General features: G+C 35.9%; 3 protein-coding genes, 1 long non-coding RNA gene and 2 pseudogenes across 5 annotated transcripts; 4 read left to right on the forward strand and 2 right to left on the reverse strand.

Annotated features, from left to right (window-relative positions):
• Nucleotides 1-1,473: 1,473 nt before the first annotated feature.
• Nucleotides 1,474-5,008, forward strand: LOC104780443 (receptor-like protein kinase HERK 1). Its single transcript, XM_010504942.3, has 2 exons — nucleotides 1,474-1,995; nucleotides 2,152-5,008. Exon 2 carries the CDS (start codon nucleotides 2,179-2,181, stop codon nucleotides 4,669-4,671), a length of 2,493 nt encoding a protein of 830 aa, XP_010503244.2. The 5' UTR covers nucleotides 1,474-1,995; nucleotides 2,152-2,178; the 3' UTR covers nucleotides 4,672-5,008.
• Nucleotides 5,009-5,410: 402 nt separating this feature from the next.
• Nucleotides 5,411-5,934, reverse strand: LOC104780444 (uncharacterized). Its single transcript, XM_010504943.2, has one exon. The coding sequence runs from the start codon at nucleotides 5,907-5,909 to the stop codon at nucleotides 5,487-5,489; it is 423 nt and encodes a 140-aa protein (XP_010503245.1). The 5' UTR covers nucleotides 5,910-5,934; the 3' UTR covers nucleotides 5,411-5,486.
• Nucleotides 5,935-6,875: 941 nt separating this feature from the next.
• On the forward strand, nucleotides 6,876-12,273 carry LOC104780445 (putative receptor-like protein kinase At3g46340). Its single transcript, XM_087509076.1, has 13 exons — nucleotides 6,876-6,967; nucleotides 7,145-7,688; nucleotides 7,773-8,251; nucleotides 8,328-8,472; nucleotides 8,566-8,637; nucleotides 8,719-8,790; nucleotides 8,868-8,945; nucleotides 9,048-9,220; nucleotides 9,328-9,533; nucleotides 10,611-10,737; nucleotides 10,833-10,898; nucleotides 11,108-11,297; nucleotides 11,409-12,273. The coding sequence occupies exons 1-13, from the start codon at nucleotides 6,889-6,891 to the stop codon at nucleotides 11,815-11,817; spliced, it is 2,640 nt and encodes an 879-aa protein (XP_087365202.1). The 5' UTR covers nucleotides 6,876-6,888; the 3' UTR covers nucleotides 11,818-12,273.
• Nucleotides 12,274-12,667: 394 nt separating this feature from the next.
• On the reverse strand, nucleotides 12,668-13,051 carry LOC147945920 (uncharacterized; annotated as a pseudogene).
• A 3,686-nt stretch (nucleotides 13,052-16,737) lies between these two features.
• LOC104780446 (uncharacterized) lies at nucleotides 16,738-18,367 on the forward strand. 2 transcript variants are annotated; one of them, XR_766745.2, is made up of 3 exons: nucleotides 16,740-16,929; nucleotides 17,001-17,173; nucleotides 18,013-18,367. It is a non-coding gene; the product is annotated as an uncharacterized LOC104780446 (long non-coding RNA). The 2 variants fall into 2 exon arrangements; XR_766744.2 differs by lacking the exon at nucleotides 18,013-18,367 and having other exon boundaries at nucleotides 16,738-16,929; nucleotides 17,001-17,441.
• Nucleotides 18,368-20,451: 2,084 nt separating this feature from the next.
• On the forward strand, nucleotides 20,452-21,856 carry LOC147945921 (uncharacterized; annotated as a pseudogene).
• The last annotated feature ends 1,321 nt before the right edge of the window (nucleotides 21,857-23,177 follow it).

Genomic DNA, 23,177 nt, shown 5'->3' on the forward strand with positions numbered 1-23,177 from the left:
TAAGTTTGGAAAAAAACTTATTTTGGTGCTATTTTTGAGAATATCTGTTGATTTAATGGTATACTATTCATGATTCATGCCACAGTAATGGATACGACCTAGCTAGCTCCCACTGTTCAATCTCAACGACAAGGCATTCCGCACATACGAATTCGTCTAGTTTTCATAATTTTCGCCTTTTAGTTGCACACCATCGTCATTATGATGCTTCATATTCCAGAAATGCATGCGCGTAACCGAGAAACGATGAAAGTGACAGATTTTATCAACATTACTATCGGTTATGTCATGTTCGTAAAAGTGCCAGATTTTTATCCCTGAACTCATTTTTAGTCTTTGCGTCTGTAACGTAGTTCTAATGCCAATATGCCAACATGCCAACAAGGTTATGAGTATACAACAGCTTTACCCGTTACATTCCACTCAACCAAGTCACCAAGATAAGTATGATATAGACTTAGCCCTAATTGTATCGCGCTATACAACCATAAGATAGAAACAGATACACTATATGACATTTATAACGTTATTTGAATTTTTTTAATACATCAATATATATATATATATATAAAGTGTTAGTGTTTCTTGAACAGAACGGCTCTCCACGAGCTTGTAACAGGGTGGCGGATCAAATAGGCCGCCCAACTTGTGGTTTGGAGTCTTTTGACCCTTAGATGAATACTACTCTATAATTTGTATACCAAATTGGCCAGTCTGTTGAAACCGATAAATGGAAAATATAATTAATTTTACTCTATCTTAAGATAAAAAGGAGAAAACAGTCAAAGCTGCCGACAAACCCAACCTATAAAAAAGCTATATAAAGTAGAAACCTTTCATTTTTAACATTCATGCTTTAGTTAGATGTGAGGAAGACTAAGATAAAACCATGTACATAGTAGACGTGGTCTAAGAAGTACTATGCTATGGGCTTCCACCAATCTTGGTTTACTTATTTAATCCAAAAAAAATGAAATCATTTCTCAAACTTCACTATTGCATCTATCAATTTTTGCCAGCCACTAAAAACAATATTAATATATTTGGTTGCGGTGTCTTGTTGGGTAATAATTCTATTTAAGAATAATGTCACAAGGTGCATTAGTGGGATCTTGTTATTTTCCTATTAATTAATTGATAACATGTGTCATGTCCCATATGGTTTATATATAATGGAGTGGTTAAACTAAAATGTTGTCATTCCCTCAAAATCTTACAAACCCAAAAAGATATGCATAAATACAAAAAGAACAAGATTTCTAAAGATTAAAGACGTAATTAGTAATATTGTTATATTCTAGTAATAAGTAAGGTAAGCAAATACTATAGAGTATAGATCGACAAGAATTTAATTCACTATGCAAAAGTTAATACAACCCAAAAAGGTTTAAAATATCTTCAAAATTCACAAAAAAAAAAATCCCAAACAAAGACTTTGTTGTAAACCACCACCATAGCCAAAGCACCTGAAATAAGATAAAAAACAAATATCTAACCATTTTCAATTAATTTTTTTTTTGTATTTTACTATTTTCGACCACAAATAAAAAACAGCTTTATGCATTTGACATATTAAATGCGACGAATAATTTTACGTTTCTAATCATTTTCTCAAAATTCCTTATTTTCTCTTCCTTCCTTAGCCATTAAAAAGAACAAAAAAAAGTCAAAAAAAAGGGGAAAAAAATACAAACCAGAAAAATTCGATTTTTTTTTTCTTTCATCTTCTTTGTTCTCCTTCTCTGTTCTTCTCATAGTCCTAAGTTCATATTTTGCAGAGTAGACAAAGATTCAAAAACATCCTGTAACCAGTCTGGTCTTTGCTGTAAACTATTCTCTTTTTATGAGTACAGCTTTGGCTATATTTTATTCAAACCAAACCCAAACCCCAACACTCAAAATCTGAAAAAAAAAAATTCAGTTTCTTGATCTATTCATTACCTTGATCAGTCTTTCATGGGACCGTTACTTCTACTAGATTTCTTGTCTTAAAAGGTAAATAAATTTTATTGTTTCTCTCTCACTTTTTCTGTAGTTTGGTCTTTTCTTGATCTTGGAAAGTTTCCATCTTTACTTTGTTTCCAACTTCATATAACAAATACAAAACCCTAATTTCTTGATTTCTTTCTTCCGGATCTGTCCCATTCTCAGGTTTTGTTTTTTCTCTGTTGAATCAAAATGGGTATTGAAAAGTTCGGAGCTTTCATCTTGATTCCAACGATTTCGATCTTGATTTGCATCTGCCATGGATTCAAACCTCAAGACAATTACCTAATCAACTGTGGCTCACCAAGCAATGGAACCTTAATGAGTCGAGTCTTCATGTCTGATAAGCTCTCTTCGAACTTGCTTACTTCTCCCAAAGAGATCCTCGCTGGCGAAGGCTCAGACGTTTACCAGACGGCAAGAGTCTTCACCGGAGTCTCTACCTACAAATTCTCTGTTTCTCCTGGTCGTCATTGGGTTCGTCTCCATTTCAATCCTTTTGACTACCAAAGCTTCAAAATGAGTTCAGCTAAATTCGCAGTTTCGTCTCAGTCTCATGTGCTTTTGAGTGATTTCAGTGTTAGTAGTACTAGACTTGTGAAAGAGTACTCTTTGAATGTTGATAAGGATGATTTAGTCCTCACGTTTACTCCCTCCGGTGGTTCGTTTGCGTTTGTGAATGCTATCGAAGTTATCTCAGTTCCTGATACATTGATCACTGGTACACCAAAGTTTATAGGCAACCCTGCGCAGAGTCAGGACATATCTTTACAAGCTCTTGAAACGATTCATAGAGTGAACATGGGAGGTCCGCTTGTATCGGCTAACAACGATACACTTACGAGAACTTGGGTGCCTGACTCAAGTTTTCTCCTTGAGAAGAACTTAGCTAAGACTGTCTCTAAAGTTGCAACTGTTAACTATGTTAACGGTTATGCTACAGAGGACTCTGCTCCAAGAGTTGTTTACGGTAGTTGCACTGAGATGAACTCCGCGGATAACCCCAATAGCAACTTCAATGTCACATGGGAGTTCGATGTTGAGCCAGGCTTTCAGTACTACTTCCGCTTCCACTTCTGCGATATCGTTAGTTTGGCTCTAAACCAGCTTTACTTCAATCTTTATGTTGACTCAATGACTGCTGCTACTGATATTGATCTTAGCACTCTTGTGGATAACACATTGGCTGGTGCGTACTCGATGGATTTTGTCACGCAGTCGCCTAAGAGTACTAATAAAATCCGTGTGAGCATCGGTCCATCGACTGTTCACACGGATTATCCAAACGCGATTGTGAATGGTTTGGAGATCATGAAGATGAATAACTCTAAAGGTCAGCTAAGTACAGGGGATTTTGTGCCCGGTAGTAGTAGTTCAAGCACTAAGCAGAATCATGTTGGGATGATTATAGGTTCAACCATTGGTTCGTTGATTGCGTTAGTCTTCTTGGGAGGTTGCTTTGTGTTGTATAAGAAGCGGAAACGTGGCCAAGATGGTCATTCGAAGACTTGGATGCCGTTTTCAATAAATGGAACTTCAGCTACAATGGGAAGCAAATACTCTAATGGTACTACGCTTACAAGTATAACTACCAATGCCAACTACCGTATTCCCTTTGCTGCTGTGAAAGACGCTACGAATAACTTCGACGAGAGTCGTAACATTGGGGTGGGAGGTTTTGGTAAAGTTTACAAAGGAGAGCTTAATGATGGCACAAAGGTAGCTGTGAAAAGAGGGAATCCAAAATCTCAGCAAGGGCTTGCGGAGTTCAGGACAGAGATCGAGATGTTATCGCAGTTTCGTCATCGTCATTTGGTTTCTCTGATTGGTTATTGTGATGAGAACAATGAGATGATACTGATATATGAGTATATGGAGAATGGAACAGTAAAGGGTCATCTTTACGGGTCAGGTAACCCTAGCTTAACGTGGAAGCAACGGCTTGAGATCTGCATTGGCGCGGCTAGAGGGTTGCATTACCTTCACACTGGTGACTCGAAACCTGTCATTCACAGAGATGTGAAGTCTGCAAACATATTGCTAGACGAGAACTTCATGGCTAAAGTTGCAGACTTTGGACTGTCCAAGACTGGACCTGAGCTTGATCAGACTCATGTAAGTACTGCTGTGAAAGGAAGTTTCGGGTATCTTGATCCTGAGTACTTCAGAAGGCAACAGCTCACTGAGAAATCCGATGTTTACTCCTTCGGGGTTGTTCTCTTTGAGGTTCTCTGTGCTAGACCTGTTATAGACCCAACACTTCCAAGAGAGATGGTGAATCTTGCTGAATGGGCAATGAAATGGCAGAAGAAAGGGCAGCTGGATCAGATCATTGATCAGTCGCTTCGCGGTAACATCAGACCGGATTCGTTAAGGAAATTTGCGGAAACAGGTGAGAAATGTTTGGCGGATTACGGAGTAGATAGACCATCTATGGGAGATGTGTTGTGGAATCTTGAATACGCTTTGCAGCTTCAAGAAGCAGTCATAGATGGTGAACCAGAAGATAACAGCACGAATATGATTGGTGAATTGCCTCCACAGATCAACAACTTCAGTCGTGGAGACACGAGTGTTAACGTTCCAGGGACAACGGGACAGTTCGAGGAATCGAGCATTGATGATCTCTCTGGTGTTTCCATGAGTAAAGTGTTCTCTCAACTGGTGAAATCTGAGGGAAGATAGTGAGGGGATTTTGGCAAATGTAGTGTGTGATTCTTACATACAGAAGCAGAAGTAAGCAAATTATGTAAACCAGGAAAAGCATCAGGTTTTTTCTCAGATAGGATCTTTGTTCTCTGCTCGACCTGTTCTGTTCTGTTCTTCATCAGTGAAAAAAAGTTTCCTCTGTTTCATTTTTATTCCTCTCTCTCCCTTTATCCTGAGTTTGTATTTTATTGATGTTCATTTGAAATTGTCTGAGATTTGTTTGTTCTTTTTATTATATGGATGTTTTTAACACTCTTTGTTGTTTCAATTGTATTGTAATTTTAGAGAAGTCAGAATATAGTTCTTTCTTGTTCTTGTTTGGTTTGAGAAAACTGGTTCTTTCATCTTTAATCGATATTGGGTTTTGTCTTGGAACAGCATAGGTCCGGTTCCGTTGGTTTGTTTGTTTCATTCACCACGACCACGTCTTGAACTACGGTTTCTTCTCCAGTTTAAGAGTTCAGCTAGTAACAAACTCTGTTCATCCGGGAAATCAATGGGTTACCAAACCGACTTGGGTCAACGGCGGGTCAATGAATTCTAATTTTAACAAGTTTAGCAAAAGCAAAGATAGTTTCCGATTACGTTAAACACAATTCACTACAAAAAAATTATGAATTAATTCAAAATTCTAGATGTTTTGAAGCAAATTTTCATGAATTATAACATTTGTGAAACATAATAATGATTATTTGGTTTTCTTGGGTTTACTTGGTTTAAGCGGGTAGTAAAATATAACCAGACCGGATTAATTGACAATGTTATTCTCATCTCTAATGGATAGTTTTGCATCAATCGTCGATATTGGCAACCTTAGTAGTGGACGCACAAGACAAACATTTCCATACTAGTCTGAAAACAAACCCCCTACACGACGACCTTTGGTTCTTCTTCATAGCTTTCTTCGCCGCCTTCTTTCTCCCTCCTCCTAAACAACTCCGATTGTTTCTCCGGTCGACGGCTTCGCCACCACCTTCACCACCGGCCTCTTCGGTCTCTTTTGTGGTAAAAGTGTAGCTTCTAAGGTACATTTGTCTACAAGATATGCTGTCAGCCACCGTGGAGCGACGCTTGCTACCGCCGTGGGTGATTGACCGTAGGAACTCCGCCTCCGCCATTGGCCACTTGTAAACATTGCCGTAAGTCATAAGTGGCCGGACACCAATGGTGTCGCTTGTGATAGTTACATAATCATCTATGCATTTGGAGGCCATGGTTGCTTTTTTGGAGGGTACTTCTAACTTATAGTGTGCACTCCTTATTTTTGTTGTGTTCGTTGGGTTTATGTAGCTTTTATATATATTCATAAATCCTTATCCGTATCAAAATATATTCCTTTTATTTTCTTTGGTAGAAAATACCAAGTCAGAGAAAAAACTTGAGAAGTTTTCTCAACTTGATTCTTGTATACTTGTCAACTATATAAGAAGAAGCATTACCCAAAAAAGAGAAGGTCTCTAACATCCCTAAAATATCTCCCCATATCCCTCTTGCATTCTCAAATCCGTTCACTCTTCCGACTTAAAATCTCTATCTCTCTCTCTCTCTTAATCTTTCTATATCAAGTATTGTATTTATGAGTCAGTTCACAAGCATCAATAGTAGACTACAAATTGTATTTTTAAATCACTTCAGAAGCATCTTTCTATATCAAGTATATATAGTAGTTTAGAATTGGCAAAAAATTAAAACCAAAGATAAAAAGGACTATTATTGGTGAAAAAATTGAGATATGTTGGGATGACCAAAATTTGGTGAAATCAGATGTTCAGCTTATTCCATGAGATCCACAACAAATAACACCTTACTGTGTGTACCATCAAAAGTTTGGCGTTTTCCTTGATACTTGGGTTCAGAAGAGTAACTATGCTAAACTCTTCATTCGTTGGATTCCCACTAGAAAGGCTAGCTAGTTCCATGATTCCATCTCTCTTTCTCATAATTTATTCACGTATTGAAAAGTTCTTTAAAATAAAGAAGCCAAGTTGAATATTTTTCTGACCAAAAAAAAAAGACTAACAAATAAAAAGTGTTACCCACTATAGGACTAGGAGACGTATAACGTATTGACTCATTCGTCACCTGAACAAAGACATGTTTTCACGTTTTCCGAAGCGTTACATGGTAAGCTCTCTTGAGATGTCCTCCCATTGTTTATAATCTTTTCTGTTATCGTTTCTCTTCGGAGAGAATATGGAGAGTTCCCATAGGTTTTTGTTGATGGCACTAATAGTAGCCTCCTCTTTTGTTCACCATGTTCAAGCACAAACAGGTAAACCCACATTTTAATTCAAACGTTTAGGATAATTTTCGTATACCTTTTGAAATAAAGAAATATGTTATTAGACCCGTAAAATTATTTGCATGAGCATGGTCTGTCGTATTAATTGCTATTTGGTAATGCTTGTAAACTATCTAAACAAAGAATCTGATACGTAAACTAATGCAGAGTTCATCAGTTTGGATTGCGGATTATCCCCAAGTGAACAGTCTCCTTATATTGAGGTGGAAACTGGATTAAATTTCTCATCAGATTCAAGCTTCATCCAAAGTGGGAAAATTGGTAGAATTGATGCAAGCTTAGAGTGGAAGTACCCAAAATCACAGACAACGTTGAGATACTTTCCAGACGGTCTACGAAACTGCTACAATCTGAGTGTGCACAAGGGAAGAAATTATTTGATCAGAGCTACAAGTAACTATGGAAATTACGATGGTCAAAACGTTTCTCCTAGATTTGATTTGTACATAGGCCCTAATTTTTGGGTAACAATAGATTTGGAGAAGCATGTAAATGGTGACACATGGGAGGAGATCATTCACATACCAAAGTCAAACTCGTTGGATGTGTGTCTCATTAAGACAGGCACATCAACGCCAATCATGTCGGCCTTGGAACTAAGGGCTCTACCAAATGATACTTACAACACAGGATCAAGTTCTTTGAAGTCGATACTGAGGTCCTACCTAAGTGAATCAACAAAAGTTACAAGGTAAATCAGCTTTAAATATTGATACTAAGATTTTTTCTCATTCGGTTGTTGATGGTTACTAATGCAAGATTATATGAACCGCAGGTTCCCAGATGATATACACGATCGAATATGGGTTCCACATTTTGAGTCAGAATGGAAGCAGATTTCCACAGCTCTCAACGTCGATAACTCCCTTAATAGCTATTTTGTGCCGAAAGAATTGCTCATGACCGCCGCAATACCTGCTAATGCCAGTGCACCGTTGAGTTTTTCTAAGGATCTTGAGTTCCCTAATGATAAATTAATCATATATTTCCACTTCACTGAGGTACAAGCTTTACAGGCCAACCAGACTAGAGAGTTCAGCATTGTGTGGAATGGAGAAGAAATTTATCCCACTATGAGGCCTCAATATCTAGGGGTCACCACTGTTTACACCCGGGTACCATCTCTTTGTGAAGTAGGAAAATGCTTGTTACAGCTTAAAAGAACTCATAATTCAACTCTCCCTCCTCTGCTTAATGCCATTGAAGTTTTGACAGTTATGAAGTTACCACAGTCTGAAACAAACGCAGATGATGGTACATTTTTTAAAATTTAATTACTCAAAACATAGTGTATGCTAAAATTTAACATGTGCGTAAAACTTTATGACAGTGATTGCTATAAAAAACATCAAAAACGCCAACAGATTGAGTAGAATCTCATGGCAAGGAGACCCATGCGTACCACGGCAGTTTCTATGGGAGGGTCTAAGTTGCCACGACACGAATGTGACTACGCCACCAAGAATCATTTCCTTGTGAGACCTTTATTACACAATCCATTTTAGACTGGTTAGAAAACATTATCTAACTTCCTCACACTTGTTCTTTTTACTTGGACTTTTAAACAGAAACTTGTCTTCAAGTGGTTTAACGGGAAATATAGCAACTGGAATTCAAAATCTTACCCATCTGCAAAAGCTGTAAGTATGTTTATTAGTTACCGAAAGGAAAACTAATTAGACATGCCAGTGACATTTTTACCGATTTATTACAAACTTCAGGGACTTGTCAAATAACAATTTGACCGGACTGGTGCCGGAGTTTCTAGCTGACATGAAATCGTTGCTGCTCATGTAAGTTTCCAGTATGCTATAGGGTATTCTCATGGATCATGTTCACCTGAGTACTAAGATTTTTCTTGTTTTAACAGAGACTTAAGGAAGAACAAACTGAATGGTTCAATACCAAAGACCCTACGTGATAGAGAAAAGAAAGGACTACAGCTATTGTAAAAGCATATCAGTCCATACATTTTCATTGAAGATCCCTTGACTTGTGGCACAAGGCTTGTGCATATAGAATACTTAAAGATCAGTATATTATTTTGCAGTGTTGATGGAGATGACAAGAAGGGCGATGGCAATAAATGTTTATCCAATTCATGTGTCCCAAAAAAGAAATTTCCAGTGATGATGGTTGCATTGGCTATTTCCGCAGTTGTGGTCATCGGAGTGGTACTGATTCTCATTATTGTGTTCAGAAAGAAGAAGCATTCGAGTCCAGGTTTTTGCAGAGACTCATCAATCAATCAACAACTATAAACTATAAGGTGTCAATGATATGGTTGTTTTACTAAAGTTTTCTCTATACATCTTTGTTCCCATTGCTAGTTGCTATATCGGAACAGTTGATTGAGACAAAAAGGAGAAGGTTTACTTATTCAGAAGTTGTGGAAATGACAAAAAACTTCCAAATAGCTCTAGGGGAAGGAGGGTTTGGCGTCGTCTATCATGGTTATCTGAATGATTCAGATCAAGTAGCAGTTAAAGTACTCTCACAATCATCATCACAAGGCTATAAACACTTCAAGGCCGAGGTATGATATGCCATAGATCTTCTAACAATATATGAAGTATAATCTATATATACCGTAAAACCTCATAAGTTAATAATATTGAGACCACAATATTTTTCTTATTTTATACACTAATAATTATTAATTTAAGAGATTAACCTGGGTGACAAAAAAAAAAGAGATTAACCTAATTTTTGTATATATTTTAAAAAAAATTCTAATCTAAATAAGAAACTTTGATAAAATTTGTATTTTTCTAAAATTTCTTAATTTATGGATGTAATTCGAAATAAAAACACCAAAAGTTTATGATGATTAAATATGAGTTACAACAAAAATGCAAATTTAAAAATAAATAAAAACAACACTAGAGTCATGTTTACTTAATTGTCTTAGTTATATCTGAATAATTTATATAATAATTAATTCATGTTAATAATGAAACCATATACTTACATATGATTTTCAAAAAAAAAATTATCTTATTATTTTAATGAAATTTGTTAACTTTTACAGTTGCCCAATTTGGGACTAAACGAACTTAGGCAACAAATGATTGTTTAAAATTGAAGAAGTTGAAAATATTAAGCTGAATAAAATTGGGCTGAATATTATTCAACTTATTCATCTCCAAAATAGTGGATGAACAAGTTGAACAATTTTTCTGTAGAATTAGGGTGCAAATGGTTGCACAATTGAAAATGTTTAAGGAGTTGAAAAAAAATATTTAACCAACTTTCACCATTTGAATGAAAAGAGTTGAACAAGTTGAAATAAATTATTAAGGCCATTCAACTTAAAAAGTTGAAAAAATAAACTAATTTTACAGCAAAAATGTTCAACTTGTTCATCTACTATTTTGGAGATAAATGGAAAAATTGATACAGTTTATTTTTTCAACTTTTTAAGTTGAATGGATAAATAATTTTTTTTCAACTCCTTTCATTCAAATGGTGAAAGTTTGTTGAATAATTTTTTTAAACTCCTTCAACATTTTCAATTGTACAACCATTTGGACTCTTAGTACTTTATAGAGATTTTTTTGTATATGTTTAGCATCATGTTCAACCAATGTGTTTTTTCATTGTTGGTCATTAGGTCGAACTTCTTCTAAGAGTTCACCACATAAATTTGGTAAGCCTTATCGGATATTGCGATGAAAGAGATCATTTGGCCCTCATTTACGAATACATGCCCAATGGAGACTTAAGAGATCATTTGTCTGGTGAAATATGGATACACGCATATATATATATATATAATAGTCATTTGAATCAAAATAAATGATTCATACGATAGCTAATTCTGACTCAAATACAGGAAAAAAAGGTGACTCTGTTTTGAAATGGACCAGCAGACTACAAATAGGTGTTGATGCTGCACTAGGTTCGGGCTAACTCAAAACAGTTTCGCTAACTTGTTTTCATTACAAAAGCATTCATGTTATTAGTGAATATCAATGTATCACATATATGACTATACATCTTAATATTACAAAAAGGACCAGAATGTATAATGATGATTAACAATTTTCTACCAAGTCTTCATTCAACTGAATTTCTGACAATCAATTAACATGAATGAGTCATGCATAGGATTGGAATATTTGCATTATGGATGCCGACCGTCGATGGTGCATAGAGATATCAAATGTACCAATATATTGTTGGACGATCACTTCAGGGCCAAAATCGCAGATTTTGGGCTTTCAAAATCATTTCAAGTTGGAGATGAATCAGAGGTTTCAACGGTCCTTGCTGGTACTCCCGGATATCTTGATCCCGAGTAAGTACTATTAGTTCATTCCCTTGATATATATATACATGTTGTCATTTCAGTTGACATTCATCTGTACTGCTTTTATATATAAATCCTACTTCATCTTCTTGTTTCCAGATATTATAGAACATGTCGGTTGGCTGAAATGAGCGATGTATACAGTTTTGGGATTGTATTACTAGAGATGATCACAAACCAACATGTGATTGACCAAGCCCGCGAAAAGCCTCACATTACAGAATGGGTGGCATTTGTGCTTAGTGAAGGAGATATTACAAGGATTGTTGATCCTAACCTTCATGGTGAATACAACTCTCGTTCAGTTTGGAGAGCTCTTGAATTGGGTATGTCATGCGCAAACCCTTCTTCAGAAAAACGGCCAAACATGTCCCAGGTTGTTATCGACTTAAAAGAGTGTATAACTTCTGAAAATTCTATGAAAAGTAAGAACAAGGACTCAGACTCCCATGGTTCCTTGGAACTTAGCTCGAGCTTTGATACTGATGTGGCCCCTAGTGCAAGGTAGTATTTACATAGGCGTCTTGCTCACATCCGTGTATTTCTGCTGGTGGTATTTTTTCTTTGGTGAGAGGAGTGCTTGATTCTATTAGACATCACAAATTTACAAGTAAAGAACATACTGCATACCGAATGTTTTGAAAGACTTCGCTTTTCTCCGGTTATCTTCCTCACTTGGGAAGTTTTGTTAGCTTGGAAAAAATTAAAAACAGAGTCTTCTCCTTCCATCTTGAGGATTGAGGAAATATGAATACTGTGACAGCTAGAAGGAATCGAAAATCTTTTCCTAACTTGATGGCTCTTAGGATTCGATAAAAGTGACTGCTCAAACAATACACTTGTTCCCCTTGTTATTTTTGTTTAAATTTCTTTTCTTGGCAAGGGATCATATTTGGTCTATTACACTTGTATAACCTCAACATTTTCAATTTATGGTCATGAATTGATGCTGATTTTTAATTCAGTTTCTATATTTGTTTTTATAGTTTTTAGATTTTAGAACTTAGTTTTAGATTTTGCTATTAGATTTTTGTTTTAAAAGCCCCCTAAAACCAGTTTTTTATTCTAATAATTAAATAACAATGTATATATTAGATGAGAAATTATGGTGAGAGATCCCCATTGCACATGCTCTTATAATACATAAGCAAGCTGCTGTTGAAAATTGGTTAATATCTTATATGTGTTTTGTTTATGATAAAAATTAGTAAACCAGAATATTGTGAAGAGAAATGAAGGATTCCAATCTTCATGATACATGTATAAAGTGCTATAAGATTTCATTTATATTGAAACCCATCACTGATAAATTTTTCAAAAACTTAGTTATTATTCATCTGTTTATTGATAAAATTACTTCACTCATTAACATTAACCTTATTAGGGTAACTACAAAGCAAATATTTCTTTAAGAATATGATCACCAATGCCCTATGCGATGTGGTTTTACACCTCCTCGTACATTTTTTCGCAACCTCCTTCCTACATCCTCCAAAACATCTTTGATCACTGTCCTCGTTTCCCTCTTTTCTTTAGAACGTATAGCTCCTAAGGTACATTTTTCTACAAGATATGCTCTCGATCGCTGTGGTACGACCCTGGTTACCGCCGTGGCTGATTGATTGTATGAACTCTGCCTCTACAGCTGGCCACTTGTGAATTTTGGCGAAAGTTGTACCCGGCCGGACCCAAATGGCATCATTTTCGACGTTTACACAGTCACTTGTGCATTTGGAAGCCATGGCCGCCGAATCTTTTTTTCTCTTTGTTAATGTTGAGTTTGGCTTTGTATAATTAAGATGTCATGTTTTGGTTAGGGATGTCAAAATGGTTGACTCAACCCAACTCAACTCATTATCCAATGAGTTAAAAGTTAAATGAATTTATGAGTTAACTCAACTCATTTAACAATTGGGTTGGATCAACTCATGAATCCATTTAGTTATATGAGTTAGATGAATAATTGGGTTAATTATAATATAAATTAATTATATTTAATAGAAAATAATTATAATTAATCTTTATCATCATTTTCACCATCATCATCATTATCACCATCATAACTTTCTGGTGTGTTTTGGCAAGAAAATTACAGGTTTGCATTTAGCGGAAAAATTGTCGGTTTGCGTTTTTGGCGGGAAATTTACGGGTTTGCGATTTTGACAAAAATTTTACGGATTTGCATTTTGGGGGGAAAATTGTGGGTTTTCGTTTTTGGCGGAAAATTTATAAATTCAAAATTTTGGCGGGAAAATTACGGGTTTGGGATTTTGGAGAAAATTATAAGATGATGATGATGACATCATGTTGTTGACTATGATATATATGTTGATATGATGATGGTGATGTTAATATGATTATGAAGGTATGATGATAATGATAGTTACATGATGGTAGTATGATGATGTTGATAGTATGATGATCTTGATGATATTAGGTTGATAATGAAGAAATTGATGGGTTAGTGATTAACTCATAAACTCATTATAACCAAACTCATTTGACTCATGAACTCATTTAGTCATCAACTTATTTAACCTATCAACTCATTAGAGTCAAATTTTGAACTCATTAGGATTCATGAGTTGAGTTGAATTGGGTTGACTCATTAATCTTGACCCATTTTGACCCCCTAGTTTTGGTATAATGATATATATATATATATATATATATATTATAATGATGGCGAGATATTTGTGGTAATAAAATTAGAGTTGACTGAAAAAGTAAGACTCAAATAGAGTGACTTCCATAATCAATCCTCCTTAATCAAGAATTGTGTGTATTTACGTGTCATCCATAGTCAAGGATGTTTTTTCCAAAATTATTAATTATAATCAGAATTTTGGGTATAATAAAGGAAAGATTGGAAACATTTGACTGACTCCGAACAGAAATGGAAAGATGTGACAACAAATTTATGTCCTGCTAATATTTTGTTGAATACAAAGTATCCAACATGTCCTGCTAATACTTTGTTGAATACAAAGTATTCAACAACCATACTATATGTGCTTGTACACTGACTCACAATAAAAGACATTTTTATGGGAAAATTGGAAATAAATAAACAAATTTATGTCCTGCTAATATTTTTTTTTCCTTCCCAAAATTTATTTTTATTTCTCAATTGTTTATGATCCAGTAAGACCAAATTTGGCTCACTCGATTTCAACCCAATATCAAGTATAAATTGGTGTTTTTCTAATTTCAGTTAATAAAATTCTACAAATTTAATATGAATATATAACTGAGGATACAATTGGTATAACCTAACCTTATCAGTCCATCTGAAAGAAGCATCAGTGATGATATCAGACTAAAACTCATATATAAGACATCCTATGACTATTAATTATCTTAGTTCCTTAGAATTGGACTAGGGAAAAAACCTTAAAAATACCTCATTTATTTTTTATTTGGAAGTTTAATACCTCATATTATTTTATTAGAATAAAAATAGTTCATTTAATTATTGTTGGACAAAAATACTTAATCTTTGTATTATTAGTAGATTCATATCTCTGACTTAACATCCGTTAACGGGTGTGACGGAATTATTAGACGGTGTTAAAAGTTTTAATTAAATTCTTACTAGATATATATTATATTTAGTAATAATACGAGTAATGTTAGCGTGGTCCGGTGGTAATGGTTGGTTTTCACCTCACACCATTTGTGGGTTCGATTCACATCAAAAACAGATTTTTTTTTGGGTTTTATCTCTCGTGTCTTGCCTTGACTCAGATCATCACCGTCGGAGATCGTGCTACTTTATCCATTTCAATGGGAGGTAAATCAGAGCCGGCGAAATCGGAATTCATGGCGACGACGACGATGAGTCCAGTTCTGATCAACAATAGTTTATTCTCTTTTGAATCCCTAAAATTGAAGACGAAGCAACAAGAGCTCTTGCTCCGTATGTATCTCGATCCTTGGTCTCGTCTACATCTTAGCCTTCATAGCACGTCTCTTTAGTGTTCTCCGAGACGAATCCATGATCCACGAATTCGATCCGTATTTCAACTATCGTACCACTCTTTTCCTCACCGAGAAAGGCTTCTACAAGTTTTGGAATTGGTTCGATTCTGAGAGTTGGTACCCTCTTGGTCGAATCATCGGTGGTACGCTTTATCCTGGTCTCATGGTCACCGCCGCTTTAATCTACTGGGCATTGCGATTTCTCCGATTTTTCGTTCATATCTGTGAGGCTTGTGTGTTGACGGCTCCGTTCTTCGCATGGAGAGAGACGAGAGTAAAAAAAAAAAAGATACACATTGCTTTTGATGTGGATCAAACCCGCATATGGTGTGAGGTTAAACTCAACCATTACCACGAGACCACACTAACATAACACATATTATTAGTAAATATAAAATATATATCTACTAAGATTTTAACTAAAACTTTTTATACCTCTGACTTAACATCCGTTAATAATTAAATGAAGTATTTTTATTCCAATAAAATAATATAGGGTATTAAACTTCCAAATAAAAAAATAAATGAGGTATTTTTAAACTTTTTTCCCAATTGGACTAGCATCATGCACAATACTTTTATGACATATTCATTCGGCATGATTACACTGATTTGAAAACTTAGTGGATAGATAAGATTTTAAATTCTTAACCGTGTATCTAAATCTGATGTATGTTGTGTAATATGTATACTGAAAAATGAAATGAAAGCTGTTGGGACAAAATACATTTAACTTGTCACTTGTAACCGTTAGATAATAACGCTTTATCAGTTTTCTTTAACGTCTATTTATTGTTATCACTTCTAACGTGAGTATACAAAGTTACAGAGAAACCATCAGTATACAATACATACTACATCAATAAATACTCGTCTTAATCAATAACCAACGCACTACAGTTTTTGGTTTATATAGTTACCAAAAGAATTGTAGCTATTTATCTATTTTTATCGCATATTTACATTTGCTACAAATTTATTTCAAAAAATATTTGCGCCTATACGGTGGTAGCAAATAAGAGGGTGATAGCAAATCGTAAAAAATTTGCCACAAATAAAATAGTGTCAATTTGTTTCAATTTTGTTTCACTATCATTGTAACAGTTTGATACAGATTCTCACAATAATTTGTATCCCGAATAGTTACATATAACTACATTTTACCGGAAAAACAGCTTTTTCATATTTGGACTATTGACTATGCGAAAACATACGTTGATTTATAAAAATTTTGAATTCCATATCCAGACTTTTGATTTTGTGCTACAATATACAAAACGTAATTAATTATTATCGCTGTTACGTCAATCTGACATGGAATCCACGTGTGCATCAAAACGAATTCGTTTTAATTGTTCAAATAAAAATTAAAAATAATGTTACATGCTAGGGTCTAACGGGAGAAGTCAAACATCATAATAACTTTCTTGTAACCACTAGGACACACATATAATTTATAGTTTAATGAACAAAGATTCAATATCACCTCTCTTCTCTCTCTCTTTCTCTACAATCAATCAAAAGCTTCTTTGTTTCCTCCAATATTATTTTTTTAGATCTGGCTAAAATTATATCGGAATTGAATATATATCCACCCGATTTGTACAAAAATTGATTCGAGATCTGTTGTGATTTTTAGGTAGACCAAACCCCAGTAATTGAATCGATCAATTGAGTAAAAACCCTAATTTTGTGATTTGTGATTTACAGCTTTTGAAGATGGGAGATGAAACAGTTGAGATTACGCTACGGAACGTGTTGAACCTCTTCATCTTCTCACTAACAATAACGAAATCCAAAACAAGTGCAGAGAAGATCTTCCGAGCGCTCGACATTTACCAAACCATCTTACACCTAATTCCCAAAATCGATCAGATCTTCAGGTACAATTCTACTGTGTCTTCTTGCTTTGACTAAAGAAGAAGCAGATATATTAAATCTTGGTTCATTAAACCACAATAGATCTATTTGTCCGAGTGGTAAATGAGAAGTTAAGTGGGACTACACATTTTACCTGTAACTCATATAGCTACAAAAAATAACGAACAAAAATATACAACCTGCTACTAGCTCTCTATGTAAAAAATTTATGACTATGGTTGAATTGTATTTATACAAATTATTTATATTATTATTATTATTTTTAAATTATGAATGATGTTTTACTTTTGGAATAAAATGATATTAAAATAAAAATACTATAATTATTATTATGAAACCATCATTTAAAAAAAACTGTATGACAAAATAAAATAAAAAACATAATTAAAAATAAGAATACTCCAAAAAAAACTGTAGTGATACTCCTAAAAAATAAAAAAGTAGATGAACACACTATCCTTTCCTGCAGCAATCTTGAATCTCAGCTAGATTTGTGTTTCCATTGAAATCCATAAACGGGTCCAAGGTCACCTTTCTCTCTCTCAGTCAGTCCAATACTGATATAAAAAAATGTTCAATAAATCAGTGTGGTTGCCAAAGAAAGAAAATGTTTTAAGTCATTGTAATAAATATCATAAGTGGAAAATTCCTTCATAAGTTGAATTTCATATGTGGATCCAAAGATATGGAGATTAATTACCCTTACAAGCAAACCAGGAAAAGACATTTAGATACATATTAAGAGGTAGTAGTAACTCACCTGAAAGCCGAATTTAGATAATGTGTCAGTCCTTGTCCTATCGTTCTTTCAGTTTCAATTTGAGATTATCTCCTTGACCAGATTCAAGTAGAGGAGTTCCTCATGCCAGTCAAAAATCATCCTAGGGAGAAAACATGAAAACTTCTTCCAGTCAACTTGAAAGGATTGTGATTCAGCACGTTCATCAGAAGATTCACCAGTTCCGGCTTAACTATGAGGACAGGCAGTATAAGAAAAGGGGCAAAAAAAAAATTTGTAAGTTAAAGAGGCACAAAAAAAAAACTTTGTAAGTTAAAAGGGCACAAAAAAACACAGAAAGTTTTTCTATAAGTTAAGGAGCATTTTTTTCAAGTTTGCCCAAGGGCATGTAATATGTTTAAGTTGGCACTATCTCCAGTGAAATCCCAATCTCAAATCACAACAAAATTTCCCAAAACAATCGATTCTCCTTCAGCAACCATCACCGGAGAACATAACCTCAAAATCAATCTTTTGTCCGTTCGATTCTGCCATAGACGACGGCGCTTGGCCATCACCAGCGAAGGGATGAAGATGAGTTACACCTTCAAAGCAAGAAACGAAAGTATTTGTGACACCCTAGTTTCAGAGACTTGCGAAGAGGTTTAAAAGAACTGATTTTGCCACCTATGTCACAAAAGTGCACTTATCTTTTCGGTCAAGAGTCCTGAGAGAACTCCAGAGTTAAGCGTGCTTGAGCTGGACTAGTCTCAGGATGAATGACCTTTCGGGAAGTGACTGTCGGAATTTTGCTAGTGAAAACAAAACACAGGGAAAGATCATGTGGTGATTTGTAGGGACGGTAACAAATCTTTAGAAACAAATTATTTCCTACATTTGTAACGATATTTTCCGTAAGAAATCGATCATTTTCTTATTTACTGTAGACCAATGTTGATAATATTTCAGTATTTGTCAATTTAACATGCTTAGACGGATGTATTTGTAACTATAGCGTTGATACAAAGTAACAGTCTAATAGGAGATAAAATTTCCTAATGTCGGCAAGCCCCAAAAGATCAGATATATATGACATACAAAGTTATCTAAAACATTGAATATCTAAAGAAGTTGTGTCCCTATTCTAAGGCAACTAGGGTTTGGACTTTGGATTTTGGAAGCAATTATGTTGGATATGGGTTTTATCCAATCTTAACAGGCCTCCGCTTGGCCCATATAAAAAACAGTCAATGAAGCTTCGAGAAAAGTTGACTAGCCGAATAAAGTTACACAGGCTGAGAAATATGCTCTAGTGGCCCATTAAGCGACAGCTCAAGTACAAATGACTGCCGCCAAGGCGGTTAGGATGGAAAACGGTACCACATCGATCCCAAGGCAAGAAACTGATATGTCCCATCAACTATAAATAGAGATGGTCCGAACGAGCAATGACATGAAGTTAACTGGAATAGGAGTCAAGATATAGTCCGATTCTAATTCTAATTGCTTAAGTTGGATTAGCGAAAGTACGATTTTGCAATTAGCTGATCGACTTTAATTGACATTGCTGTAATCTTGCTGATAATTGATAGTTTTAATAAAAAGTCATTTGTTTCAACTTTTAGTCCTTATTTTCAGTCCCGACTCATAGGAACGGTGAGAGGGGCGAAGGCCGAGGAACCACTCCAAAATTTGGGAATACCCCTTGAACAAAGGAGACAAAAAAATAATATATATATATATATATATATATATATTTTCTCGTGAAAAGGGTCCAAAAAAGTTCAGTTTATCTACGGTCTAAAATAAATTTTAGACGGATTGCTTATTCCTACATATTTCCTTATTAGACAATCTCTCAATCAACCGATTATACATTAAAAAAAGTCTTTAGACAAAGAAAAAGGAGAAGACAACAACCTAAGAATACGCTAAGAGCGATAACCCTCCACACTTTCGAAGAATATCAACGAGATCATCATTATTTGTTACTTAAAAAGATAATCATCGTTACCTAAGAGTTTATTGTCATCGGTGACCAATAAACCGGCAGCGAAAAAAATCCCCAAACAATTTGGCGCTAAAACGAGGGGGCTGAACCTTCGCCCTTCTATTTAGGAAATAGCTGTTATGTGCATCAATTGTTGTGCTAAAACGAGGGGGCTGAACCTTTGCCCTTCTATTTAGGAAATAGCTATTATGTGCATCGAAAAATCGTTAGCTTTACTAATATTAACAATGCACTGACTGAAAGAAACCCCTCTTTTGGGCTTAGTACCCTCTTTTTCTGATAGAGTATTCCAATCTATAAAAAATAGAGTTCTGGCTGGAAAAACACTTTCCCTTAGTACGAAACTCACCGTTTTCATTTGTTTAGCTCATCTTTTGGCTTTTGATCGTGGCGGATAGGGTTTGTTCTTAACAGTTATTTGAAGTTCATAGATCTGCTTTCAGTTGGGTCAGTTTGTTTGGTTGGTTCTGCTTAGCTCCTTCGTTGGTGTAGTTCCAAGTTGGTGAAAGGGAAGAAAGAAAGGTATCCGTTTATTTGGAGTTGGGTTCATTATGTCACTCTTTTCTAAAGTTCAGATGTCGTCGGCTATGGACAAAGCGATGAAAACGATGTCTCTGGAAGAAGAAGATGAGCCGTTTGTCATGCCAGATCTTCCGCAGTACAGATCTGGTGAACTGAATGTTTTATGTTTAATTGGAAGGTTACTTAATCCAAAAAGTCAAAGTATGTCTAGTCTGATTTTTAATATGCAAAGAAAGTGGCTGAAGATAGGAAGAGTTAGGGGTGTAGCTCTTTCAAAGGAGCGGTTTCAATTTATCTTCAGGTACGAACATGATCTGCTAGAGGTTTTGGATAAGGGCTTCCAGTCCTATGATCAGTGGTGGTTAGTGACGGATAGGTGGTCAGAACCTCCTCCACCAGATTCGTTGCAATTTGTCACCTTCTGGGTTCAGATAAGGAACATCCCGATAAATTACTACACAAAAGAAACGATCACTTTGCTGGGTAAATTAATTGGTCAGGTGTTAGAGGTTGTCGTCGATCCCACACGGTCTCAGAACAAGGATTTTGTGAGAGTCAAGGTTAGATTTGATGTCTCCAAGCCGTTGAGGAAATCCAAAATCATCAACCTGCCGAAAGAGCTGTCTACAACGGTTTATTTCTTCTATGAGAGGGTCCAGAAAAGATGTTACAATTGTCAAAGGCTTACGCATGTGGATGAAGACTGCCCTTTGATTCTCAAAATCAGGGAAGATTAGTTAGTAGACAGAAAAATGGGGCGTAAAGTTGTGAAGGCAAAGCCAGAGTTGATTCTTAAGGAAGACGATCCTCTTTTTGGAGTGTTAAGAGAAGATCAGGTCGGCTTACATCCTTTACTAGGTAGACCAAGAATTGCTCCAGATGTTTTAGAAGGTATGCGTCAGTATTTGAGGTTAGCTAATGCTGAAGACAAAGCTCTAAAGATAGAGAAAGTGAAAAAGTCAGTGGCTGATGCTGAGAAAGATCCTATTGCTCAAAAAACAGTCCTCCGGTTGGAACCAGCTCCGATCATCTCGACGGACTACAGCAGAGGAAAAGGGCTGGTTTTCGGTTATGATACGTCAGTAGTGGAATCCTCGCAACCTGCAAATACATATGGTATTGGAAAATTGTTATCAGGGGCGATTCAGGCTGAAAGGAACAGGCTAAAGTCTCAAGCTTCTTCAGAAGTGTTGCTAGGGACTCAGGCGGTGGTTGACTATCCTCTCTCTTCCTCCTCTTTTCAATCTTGTCCAACGGCTTATGTGGTTGGCTTCAATGAAGCTAGCCCTTCCGGGACAAAATCCAAAAAAAGATAAGGGAAGAAAAAGACCATATGTTAGTAAGAGAAAGCCTAAGCCTAAAAATCCCCTTGAGTCTTTTGGTGACAAAGGTAGTCTCAAAGGTGTGCAAGTTGGATTTCTGGAGAAAAGAAAAGGAGAAGATTTAATCAGTGAAGCTCAAAAAGTCGCAAGGCGCAATCAAAATGAGGTGGTCCCAAATGAGGGACCGTCCCATATCTAATGAGCATTCTGAGTTAGAACTGTCAAGGTTTGGGGCGGCCTCAAGACTTGACAGTTCAGCGTCTCATGGAAATGCGTAAGAAACATTTTCCTAAGATTTTGTTCGTGATGGAGACAATGAATATAAGAAATTGTACTGGTAGATATTCAAGTGTGGTTGGGTTACGAACGGGTATATACAGTGGATCCGGTTGGTAGATGTGGGGGTTTAGCTTTGTTTTGGAAGAAAAGCATCTCGGTGGACTTTCTCAGTGTAGATAAGAATGTGTTGGATCTGGAAGTTGTGTTTGGAAACAAAAAGTTCTTCCTTTCTTGTATATATGGTAATCCGCGAGCTGAGTTAAGACATTTGGTTTGGGAGAAAATCACCAGATTGGGCATTCAGCGAAAGGAAGTTTGGTGTATGCTTGTGGACTTCAATGAAATCTTACACAATGGAGAAAAATTAGGTGGCCTAGAAGGAATGAAAGCTCTTTTGTTGATTTCTCCAACATGCTGCAAGCTTGTGGGATGATCGAGCACCCTGGTTCTGGTAATAGTTTCTCCTGGGGAGGAAGACGAGGTGAGTTATGGACCCAGAGTTGGATAGGTGTTTTGGGAATAAAGCCTGGTTCGATGTTTTTCCGGTGGCAAACCAACTGTTTTTGGAAAAGAAAGGGTCGGACCACCGACCAGTCCTTCTCAATATCTTTTCCTCGCAAGAATCGTATAGAGGATCCATCAGGTTTGATAAAAGAATGCTACATCAACCTTTGGTGTTAGAAACGATCAAGCAAGCCTGGTTTGCCTCAAACTCTTCTTTTGGCCAATCTTTGTCTGAACGTTTGAGAAGATGCAGAAAGGCTCTTAGTAAATGGAAGAGAGTCAACGATACCAATGCGAAGGAGAAAATCAATTGTATCCAAAATGCCATTGAAGTCGAGCATGCCTCCCTAGCCCCCTCCTTTCCCAGAATGGCTATGTTGAAAAGACAAATGGTAATGGCTCATAGATGAGAAGAGAGTTTTTGGAAACAGAAGAGTAGAAGATTATGGCATAACTCTGGAGATAAGAACACTAAGTTTTTTCATGCCTCTGTGAAAGCGGATAGATCGAATAATGGATTGGAAGCTCTTTTGGATGAAGACGGGATTCTCCATCGTGCGGAAGCTTCTAAAGGAGAGGTGGCAATCTCCTATTTCGAGAACCTCTTCTCTTCTTCGTTTCCGGTTGACCCTTCAGCTCTTTTTGAAGGC

The sequence above is a fragment of the Camelina sativa genome, chromosome 4 (genome assembly GCF_030686135.1).
Source record: "Camelina sativa cultivar CO46 ecotype springtype chromosome 4, ASM3068613v1".
NCBI lineage: Eukaryota > Viridiplantae > Streptophyta > Magnoliopsida > Brassicales > Brassicaceae > Camelina > Camelina sativa.

Coding starts and splice junctions, on each gene's coding strand:
- LOC104780443 (XM_010504942.3), top strand. CDS start 2,179: ATGGGTATTGAAAAGTTCGGAGCTTTCATCTTGATTCCAACGATTTCG.
- LOC104780444 (XM_010504943.2), bottom strand. CDS start 5,909: ATGGCCTCCAAATGCATAGATGATTATGTAACTATCACAAGCGACACC.
- LOC104780445 (XM_087509076.1), top strand. CDS start 6,889: ATGGAGAGTTCCCATAGGTTTTTGTTGATGGCACTAATAGTAGCCTCC. Junction 8,473..8,565: donor CCACCAAGAATCATTTCCTT/GTGAGACCTTTA, acceptor ACTTTTAAACAG/AAACTTGTCTTCAAGTGGTT. Junction 10,738..10,832: donor CTTAAGAGATCATTTGTCTG/GTGAAATATGGA, acceptor ACTCAAATACAG/GAAAAAAAGGTGACTCTGTT.